The sequence below is a fragment of the Austrofundulus limnaeus genome, unplaced genomic scaffold, assembly GCF_001266775.1.
Source record: "Austrofundulus limnaeus strain Quisiro unplaced genomic scaffold, Austrofundulus_limnaeus-1.0 Scaffold45, whole genome shotgun sequence".
Classification (NCBI taxonomy): Eukaryota; Metazoa; Chordata; class Actinopteri; order Cyprinodontiformes; family Rivulidae; genus Austrofundulus; species Austrofundulus limnaeus.
Window position 1 is genome coordinate 1,099,911 of NW_013952447.1, and position 10,568 is coordinate 1,110,478.

The 10,568-nt window shown below is 36.1% G+C and overlaps 1 protein-coding gene across 1 annotated transcript in view; it reads left to right on the forward strand.

Moving 5' to 3' along the window:
* Positions 1-10,568, forward strand: part of ctnna2 (catenin (cadherin-associated protein), alpha 2) — a 286,505-nt gene that overhangs the window by 255,125 nt on the left and 20,812 nt on the right. The window contains exons 13-14 of the mRNA XM_014007865.1: positions 5,164-5,315; positions 9,516-9,629. Of these exons, the coding sequence (XP_013863319.1) occupies positions 5,164-5,315; positions 9,516-9,629 (266 nt within the window). The remainder of the gene's footprint in view (positions 1-5,163; positions 5,316-9,515; positions 9,630-10,568) is intronic.

Consider the following 10,568-nt stretch of genomic DNA (forward strand, 5'->3'; position numbering starts at 1 on the left):
AAGTGATGGGAAGATAAGTTTATTTTCTATTTAAACATAAAAATGGCATTTTAATAACGACTAAAGATGACGTAGATACTTCATTATGGTATAGTATTTAAAAATATGCCTGAGAAACATATAATATTGCCACTTTAAAAATTGATATATGGTCTACACGTTGTTTGTGTGCCATTTAGAAAAGGTGGGGAGGTGTTGCTCCTTGTTATTACACTGGGCCACAGAAAATAGGATTTAGGCAGGGTTTTGCAGTGAGTAATAACACGTATACTCACACTGTCTCCCACATGTCATGCCTGTAAATCAGTGGATCAAGTGCACTAAAAGGAAATGCAGCTGGGACTTAAGGGATAGAAATAAAGATACTTCACACTCTCTGCCTCTAAAATAATAGCTCCGAGTACCAGACTCTCTCTTTTTTTAATCTTTAATCAGAAATCCCCCTTCGTTGACCTCAGTCGCTAACAATGTAAAGAAAACTATTTTTACTTAACTCGAAGCGAGGAAGAGTATTGCTGCTCTTTCCGTATTTAAAATGACTTGCTAACATGGAAGCCGACTGCGTCACTTTTTGAATCTGCACTTATTGTTACCATGATGGGAAAAGAGGTATTATCTGAAATGACAGGCAGATGGCAAGCTCAAARCCTGAAAAGAGAGGAGCTAAGGTCTCCTAATCAATGCGTAAATAGAGGCGGGAGTTAGAAGAGAGTGCTGATGAGGAAATTGCTATGAGTGGAGCAAAGCAGAATGAGAAGGTTGGAGAAACATTTTAACCTAGATTACAGTGTAAGAGTGCAGACCAGTAAACAGACTAAAATGAAGATTTTTTTTTCCCCTACGCTGTGGCAGTGTTGCATCAACATTCAAAGTGTGGTTAGACCAAGTAGYTGTTGGGCTCAGGTCAAAGCCTCATGAAMAAAGGACACTTTCTAAGATTATAGGGTGCAAAGAGCAAAGCATCAAATATTGGCTTGAACAAACTCTGTGGGCGTGTCTTTTCACACGTGCTGCTTTGACATGCACTGTGTGGAAAAGGTTTAGCTAAACTTCTTTCCAATGTCACGTTTCTGACAAATTTATTTTCCAAACTTATATCTGTGCAAAAAAGGGCAAGGCACATTCCAGCAAATTAACCTACCTCCCTTAATGCACCTTAGAATTTGATCTTGTTGAACTTTTAGAAATAAAAGTGGAAAACTGTCTGATATGAAACCAGTGTGAAAGTGGAGGTGAATGTGACCTCCTGCTAAGAATTAGCAACTGGTTATGTTTACATTTTTTTATTCTATTTTGTTYATGTGGGTAGAGAGGCTTTACACAGGCAGCAGATGGGAGGAGAGATAATTTGGCTGCTCTAAACGTAAGGACAAATGAACAAAGTTAATGTGAGTAAATTGCTTCCTAAAGGATTGGGTAATTTACTATTTTGTGGCTTGCTGTTGGTAGCCCTGTAGCTACACTTGTTCCCGCAGTTTAAGTGTTCAACACTTCCTACGCACTTTCCTCTCATTTCCTGCTGTTCGGCACTCCACGGGTGCATTTTTTTCCCTTTTTTTTTTTTGTCTAGCAGATTTTTCTGGCCCTCGGATGATGGTCTCATGACATTTCTCGTTCACTTCTGTAGAAGTCTATCTGAGATGCAAATTTATGCACGCGTTTCCTGTTTGGGTGTGATATCCTGCAGTTTTGCAGGCGGATGTGCTCATTGGGCCAATAGAAAGGCTSCTGCACTGTGTTTAGAAATGCAGAGTTTTTAATCACTGAGTTTTGAACATTACAGAGCTACCAGAAAACAAACTCCACCAGCCGTCTAACACTGGGCATGAGTCACATCCTTTGTATCGTTAAAACAGCTGCTCCAATCACCATGATGCATCACGGCTGAACACATGAAGTAGTCTTCTCAAGGAAATTATTTAACAGTTATTTTGTGAAAAAGAACAATACAGTGTGAATGCATCTAATCTATAGCTAAATTAGTATACTTTGAATTAGTATAATATTCACAAAATTGCATTGACAGAAAAAGCACATTCAACAATGTTCTCCCTTTTTAAAATGACTTCAACAAGCCTAAAAATGTGACACATAATGCTTTAAGGGTTAAATGGAGACAAGCTTGCTGTGCAGGTGATTTAGTAAATGGTAGACATAGTGAATGGTCCTGCGTAATGGCAGTGTGCTTTGGGGCAGCATTCCTCAAATTAGACGATGTAGATTTGTCAACAAATGCGTCCTGCTGCCTTCAGATGGCTGCAGGGGATTAATGAACTTAAAGAGAAGCTTTTAACAAAGTATGAAGCAGCTGCGCACAAGTGCTACCACAACCCCTTAAATATATTTACAGGTCAGAGTAAACAGTGATTTACTGATGTTTTGCTTCAAACAACATTTTTTTTTTCATGCTCACAAACACCCACACACCACCAAAGGTATGATTAAATGTTTGTTTTTTTGTTTTTGTTTTGTGTTCTAGTATTTTTTGTGTTTTACTTATTATTTTTTTCAGGAGTATTTAGCTTGCTGTTTACAACAAGAAATTTCACTGTTATCAGTGACACTGCAGCATTTGTCTAAATATTAAAATGTGTTTTTTTTAAATTAACTCCTAAATAAAAAAAATAAACTTATTTCTATTTTTCTGGGAATTGTGCATCACAGAATGGTTGGCGTTAAAGTACCACACCAGTAAGGATGAGAAAAKTCATGTTTTGTGGAGTACCAACCTCTGAGAGTCCTACTTGCACACAATGTGCTGCCCTTAAAAACAACAAGATAAAACARCACTGGTACTCATGATGGATAGAAAATTATATCAGCAGAGTGAAGTACAGATGGGTAGGGAGTATCAAATCAGATCTAGATTCTTTAAGAATTATACTTTTCGAAATTGATTTATTGATGATGCCTGTATTGTCATTGTACAGAGCACAATGAAATTACATTTAAGACTAAAACTATCACAAATGTTGATACTGCTGCTATCATATATACATTGTAAGATTATTCTAGTTATATGATATGATAATAAACTATTGATGTAAGCCTAAACATTAAAAGAACACTAATCAGATTTATTACAAATATTTATCTTAAAAAAATTGAATATTTATTGAAGATTTTGGAAATTACTTTGGGAAAAAATATCCAATACATATAAGTTGCAGACATGTGATTACAAACAAACGGCACATAAATTGTGTTAACTTATTTTTCTACACTGAATCCAATTCAAAACAAAGCCTCACTTTTGCTATTAGATTTTAAATTAAGAAAGTTGTTTGAGCAGACAATTACCTACAGTATTTGCAGAATCCAGTCCAGAAGGAGTAATATTATGTGTTCACTCAGATTAATGCAAGTTCCTACCATTGTTGGACCTCATTTTTATATATTTGCTTTACCCTGTCAGAGCATAAAGCCTAAATTGAGCAATCTTACTATGAGTTTAGGGTTTACACATCAGAAAAAGGTAGGGCTGTGTATATCTTGTTAAACGCATCACAGGGGCACACCATCTCTGCTTTGAAGTATTTTTTTCTGCATTTATTTTACTTCCATAACTTCTCGCTTTAACTGTGCTTAAGCCTGCTGGCTGAAAAGAATCCATTCCTACATGGTCACATTTAATTCCCTTCATCATTTTTCAACTGGAATGAGTGAAATTGCTTCTTACCAGCAACTTTGCTCATTAAGAGCTCGGAGAACATTTAAATATTTCTATTTAAAACGCCTTCCCAGCAATTCCCAAAAGCCTATTTTACGCTTCTCCAGTAAGTGGATTAAACTGAATTAAAAATGAAAAGGAAAAAAAAAAGGGGAGAGACTTTTTGTAGTGCCTTTTATGTTTGGTGAAATATCGCTTATGTTTTATATCAAACAAATAGGTACACCGCAGACACACCTTTACTGCTAGTGGGGTAATTGATTTAGTTCACTCTGGATGTAAGAGAGCAGAAAAAAATGTAGAGAATATTAATAAAATCCCACAGTTGGCTATCTGATAGAGACTCAACAGCCAAGCTGCAGTACCTTATTTGTCTTTTCCCATATTTTTTTTTGTTTTATCAACCATCTGTCCTCTTTAAAATGGTTTCCTCTTTCCAAAAGGATGTTGTTGTAAATCAATTCAATGATCTGCTCTGCTCTGTTTTTTTAATATAAATTTGTGGTTTTTATTTTTCCAAAGCAGCAATTTAGTTTTTTCATTCAAATTAATGATCCTATTAATTTATTTACAACACATTAAAATGCACAATTTCCCTCGTCTTTGTTAGAGTAAAAGCTAAAATGTATTTTTAATGTTGACTGGAAACGTTTTAGCAGAATACTTGAACCACAATTTAAAGTGATATTACTCTTGCAAGCTTGTTCCAGTGTTTGGAAAAATATTTTTTATCCTACAGTAAGTGAAGACCTTTGCTCACCAACCACTTTCTGTCAAGGTAGACCATTAGTTGTGTTGTGGTATTTTTTCTGCAACCCAGTTATTATGACAAAAGAGATCAAATAGAGAGGTGGCCTGCTAAATATTGAAACAGTTACTCAATATTATTCAGTATTAAACAATGTCCTTTCACATTCAGCACAATTTGTCTGAGACGCACAAAGAGCACAAAGCTTTTCCATCAGCTCCAGCCAGTTCATACTGACAACAAAACCAACCATTTTTGTAGTCAGTAGGCATTTATTTTTTTTCTCAAAGAGCTTTTGTTTGGCTCAAAAGACTTTGGTGAATATTTCCTTTCATTAGCATTATGATTTGACAGCCAGGGCTCACACAATAGCAACTCGGTGTCACACGAGCATATACTTACAGTTATACAACAGAATGGCAGCAAATACCCCAGCAGTCTGAGACAGACAAGACCTGACTGCATATTATTATTTAAAGAGTTGTTTATTGGGCTGTGTGATGCATTATTTTTTGAAACATGCAAGCGAGCAGAGAGTAAGGGAGATATCTGCAAAATGTTGAAACTGGTGGAAACGATGTCCTCAAGGCATTTGATTTCAGTGTGACATTTTCCTTTTCCTTAATAAAAGAGTTTTGCTTGTTATGAAACAAGGCAATTACTCACAATCTTGATAAACTTGTCTTTATCTCTCTTTTTTCCCCCATTTACCTGACTCTTTTATGCATGTCTTTTGTTCCTGCAGTCATGCCCCGTTTTGCAGAACAAGTGGAGGTTGCTATTGAGGCTCTCAGTACGAACCCGCCACAGGCATTTGAGGAGAACGAGTTCATTGATGCATCTCGTTTGGTGTACGATGGTGTCCGTGACATCAGGAAAGCTGTCCTCATGATAAGGGTATGTCTGTTACCTGTTCGAAAAGAGCAAAAGAACACTGTGACATTCACTGAGCTGTCCTGAATTCTAAATCAGCAGTCATTTTATTGCCTTGAATCCTCTATTCAAAACATTTTCTTGTGCACTGTGTAAATGTATACATTCAAGAAAAAAGGTAACTTGCTAGTATTTCAAAATTTTCATATTTGTAAGTACTAGAGTAAAGGTTCAGCGTAGAAAAATCWGATAAAGAATACATTGGTCACATAGCAAAGTTACCAGTTCATAAAACCTACTTTGCTTTATATAACCTGCTATACTAGAGCCTCTACACCAGAGGTTCACAAACCAGGGTCCTGGGACCTCCAGGGGTCCACAAGTTATATTTTAGGGGTCCTAAAAATATGATAACTAACTGTTAACTATGTTTATGTTAAAAATAAATAAATAAAATACACAGAGAACAATGCACCAGTAAAACAAACAAACAAACAAACAAACAAACAATTATTATTCCCATGGCATTTAGGGGTTAAAATGGCAGGAAATCCTTTTTAAATCAGCATGAGGTATCTGAAGGGATCACTGGAAAATGTTCCTCCCTGTAAAGGGTCCCCAGACCACAGAAACCCTCCTCTACACTAATAATATTTAAGTTTTGCCTCTTCTTTTTGGAGGTTTATTGTTCATTTAAAATATATGAAAAAAGCAGCATTAAGTTTTATTTTCTGAGCTTGTTTTGAACCATAACCCTAAAATTGAATTACAGACTATGGATGATTTATGTGGTCTGTTGCACCATGGGTACGCATTTGAATACATTCATTTTTGAAGCACGATACACTTGCCCATTGTTATTACTCCAGTAAACATGTGAACATTTTCATTCAGATTAATTCTTTGAAAATATACAATTTACAGAAAACGACAACTGAATCTTAAATCATTAGAATAAAAATCTGTCTTGACCCTGTTAGTTCAATCATGATTCATAAAAAAAAATCATCCACACTTACAACATAGACGTATTCAATTGTATATGGTCTGTTTTGTTATAGATCTTAATTTGTACAAAGTGCTGCTCATGTACTGTTAAAAAATGTTTGCTAACAAAAATCTAATTGCCCTCAGAATGAGGAAAAACAAAAGTTGTCACGAGATTTGTTTTACAGAGTAGCCATGATAAAAATGTTTCGAAATAAGACACCAGCTGCTCCTCTGTCTCACGCGCTCATTTTGATGTTACAGTATCAACATTTTTTATTTATTTTTTTAACCCAAACTGGCCCTCCTCTTTTCACCATGTAATTCATTTATTCAACTCTATGCAGGCTGGAAGGTTTCCCAGTGCAGCTCTGGAAAAAAATCTAATTATGGAAAATAATTTGATGTTGGTAAATAATGTAAAACAGGCAGCTTTGAACTGCCCAGGACCAGCTGGCTTCATAATCCCATCCAAGTTCATTTACTTTCTGAGGAAACAACTTGGAAGATATTGTATGTGCTTTCTGTGTTATTTGACCTCATTGTACAGATAGTAAATGSTGGTGCAATACTTTTTTTTCTTCCCTCCCTCCCTTTCTTGTGTCATTTTTCTTTCCACTTAAAGCGAGTAATAGCTCCTTTAGAATTTTTACAGCAGAGATCTCATGAGAAGTCAGTGGATTAGGAAGCCGATTCTCCACAGTGTTTAAAGTTTGAGACAGGTCTTTAGAAGAAAGTAAAAGTATAATAAAACTTCTCAAAAATTAAAGTAGTGTTGGCCTACATTTACCTACATACAGTACATTGGTGCATACTGAACAGTGTAAAGTGTTAAAAGAGTATAGAAGCAAGTGGACATACAGTATGTTACTGCATTAAATGATGAGTGAACAAACATGATGTACATCAGATTACTAAAATGATTTCACATCTAAAGTTCAAGATCAAACTACTACAACACTAAAATAAATGAATGTGCTGCATGGCTGGGATCATGTTGTTTAAACTATCAGTGAACCACTGAAATATAACCTGAGAATGCCGGTCTGTAACCYCAGAGTTTAAAGGCTTATCACATGTCAAACACTTCTCGGGGTGTAATAATTGGAAAGCAGGATATTTTTTTACAGGCTTGCAAAATTGTCACAATAACTGTAATGATTTCATTCTAGGTTAGAGTGACCACGAGGTAAACAGCAGAAACATCCTGTGCACATAAGTGGACAGTTTCCTTGGTAACTGTCCCTCTGAGTTGGCACCTTTCCTGCGTCACACAGTGACCTCATTGAAACAAACGAGGGGGCTGAATGCTTTCACACAATCTTTATGTATGAGCAAGCATTGCTTTTGTCAAACCGTGGGTCATATTACTTCAGTAACATRAGCAAAATGCACCACAGAATTCCTTTACAAATACTACCAGTACAGTATGTTCACCTTTAAACTACAGAATCAGTGTGACTGTGGATTATCCTTGTAGCTACACATCTTATCACTTTCACTCCCAACTGCCAAGTGTGATCAGTTGCACAAGCAAGCGCAACATGCAGAGAATTATTATAATGTCACATTTTTGAAACAATTTATGAAATAACCTGATTGTTTTGACCATTTGATCAGCTGGCATGCAGAATAAAACACAAGAATAAAAATTTCTCAAGCACCTTCGAGGCCTGACTTTCAAGGTCTCAAAAGGCCTCTTTAACATSTAACTTCAATCAGAGTATTGACCAGCCAGGTACCGAGTGTTCCTCTGTATGCTGCATCAAACCCACTCCCTATGTAATAAATAAATGTGACTGGTCTGATCCAAGCAATGCTGGGTGAAAATCWATTTGAATATAAGCAGAACCAGCCACAGCAAATAAAACTTGAGTCCTGTTTTTTTGTATCTAGCCCCAACGTTAATTATTTAAAAAGTCAAAAAGGTATAAAGGTTTTCAAAATCAAACTAAATAAATTATTCATCAAGTAAATTATCAAGCCAAAAAAAATCAATGTTGAAGTAAATAAAAATATTTTTTTCTTATATGCCTAAAATGTTCCAACATGCACCAGAGATTATACCGCAGGTATTTGTTTATGAAACTTTTATGACAGTTAAACATTAGCATATCCTTAGCTTCCTTATTTTTCAGACAAACATGATTAATGTGTATCRATATGAAAATATATACACACCCATCTATTTATTCCTCAGAATCATATCTATCAGTGCAGCTTTTCTACTCAGTGGTACATTGCAAGCTTTGAGACATAACTTCAACATGTCAGGCTGTGCAAATCAATAAAGCTGGCATTAAGTTTGTACTTTGATTTAGATCTTTCACCATTGTGCAATTTTGTTAAATATCAAAMCACTTTAAATAATTGTAGTGACTCACTGGAGTTTTAGAGAAGTGCTGATTTTGACTGCCAACACCCACTTTTGTTCTCATCTAGTGTTGATCTTTGCATCAAAACTAAAATAACTAGAATAATCCTATAGCTACTGTATGTGGTAGCAGCAGTATCAACACTTGTGATATTTTTGTTTGAAAATATCAATTAGACTGTATTCATAAGGTTATTAWAACTTCAAAATGTCATATGGGCCATGCCTTATTAGATCATAACACACAGCCCTGGTTGTGAACCCAGGCATTGTGCAAACAGGCTTAGACATTTTTCGGTTTTRTGACTCAAATGCAAATGTCTGAGGCATGTGGTGTTCCAAAAATAAATTGAATAGATGGGAACACTTCCAGGTGGACTGAAATAGTTTTGACGTTTGACTGCTCTGTCTTTAGTCTTTTCCCCATCAGCAGAGCAAATGCTCAATGCTTTATGTTAATTTAGTTATCAGGTCATTTGGTTTTCTGACAAATAACTTTGATTGAGGGATGCAGACATATACACAAAAAAAGCTCTGAGCTTTTTCTTTCTGTCATTTTTATTTTTATTTCTGCGCCTTTCAACAAACGCCCTTTAGAACAGTTTTGTTAGACAATTTGAATCGAAGTCATTTTGCATTTCTGTATATATGATGGCTTTGGTTTGGTTCAAAACTCTGTTTGAGTTATTGCATACAAAAAAACAAAACAGAMAAATGCATGACAGGAATGTAAGAATACCACACAATAGATGTTGAAGTAAAAAAAAAAACTGCTGTTTGAGCTGTCAATTTAGAAAATTGAATTTCCCCCCTCTCYTTATTTTTCTCTTGTTTGTCTGACTTTTTCTTTGTGCTTCTTGCAGACACCAGAGGAGCTCGAAGATGACTCTGACTTYGAACAGGAGGACTATGACACTCGCAGCAGGACAAGTGTCCAGACTGAAGATGACCAGCTAATTGCAGGACAGAGTGCCCGGGTGAGCAGATATTTACTTCCTATTGTACCTTACATGTTTAGACGTGTCCTAGTTTTAGAACCTGTAACAAACATATAGTATTTATTTTGCTTTGAAGAAAAAAGTGGGAGACCAGCATATTTATAAAMCTGTGACAGTAGCTTTGGAGGTTTAAATGTAGACTGCAGTGCAAGTTTATTCAACTCCACATCCACTTTAGCTCCCCAGCTGTACATGAATCAGTTCATCTAACTACTTCCAATTGCATGGTTATTAAATTATCCTATTTGAAATAAATACTATTCAGGGATGGCAGGTGTAAAATCGCAATCACAAAGAAAGTAGTAATTACCCACCTCCCTTTAGACCCTGCCCAAAATGTAGCATTGTGTTGTGCCAAGGCCTCAGCCTTGATCACCAAGGTCTGAGCTTTGTTGCACATTAGCAATTTTTCACTTGGGCCCAGCTTAAAGGACATTAAGAGGGTATCAGTGCCTGTTCCCCTCCAGCTACGCGGAGGCTCTCGCGGTGTGTTGCATGTTGAATGGATTGTGGATGGCAGCAGTGTGACTTGGCTCAATTCCTCTCCCTGTGGCCCAGACCTGGTTAGGTCTCTGTACAAGCTGCACTCRGGGGCAACGCACAAAGACGGACAAATAAATCAATTTAAAATGACAGTGCAATTTTGTTAAATGCACAAATTTTGTGGCATTAAAAATTTATATTTCACAGCAGATGAGTTTAAGGAAAATCTCAAGTTACTTGAAGTGATAATACAGTCATTTTTAAACTAAATCCCACTGTAATTGTAGCAAAAGTCAGCAAACTGCTTTGTTAATGTAACAAGTTTGCTGTCTAAAAGTGCTGATTACTTTTGAAAAACATTATCTTCTGAAAGCCCTTTGCAGTATCACAACTTGGTGGTGAGGAGAACCCAAAATGCAGGCAGGCAGGCAGGCA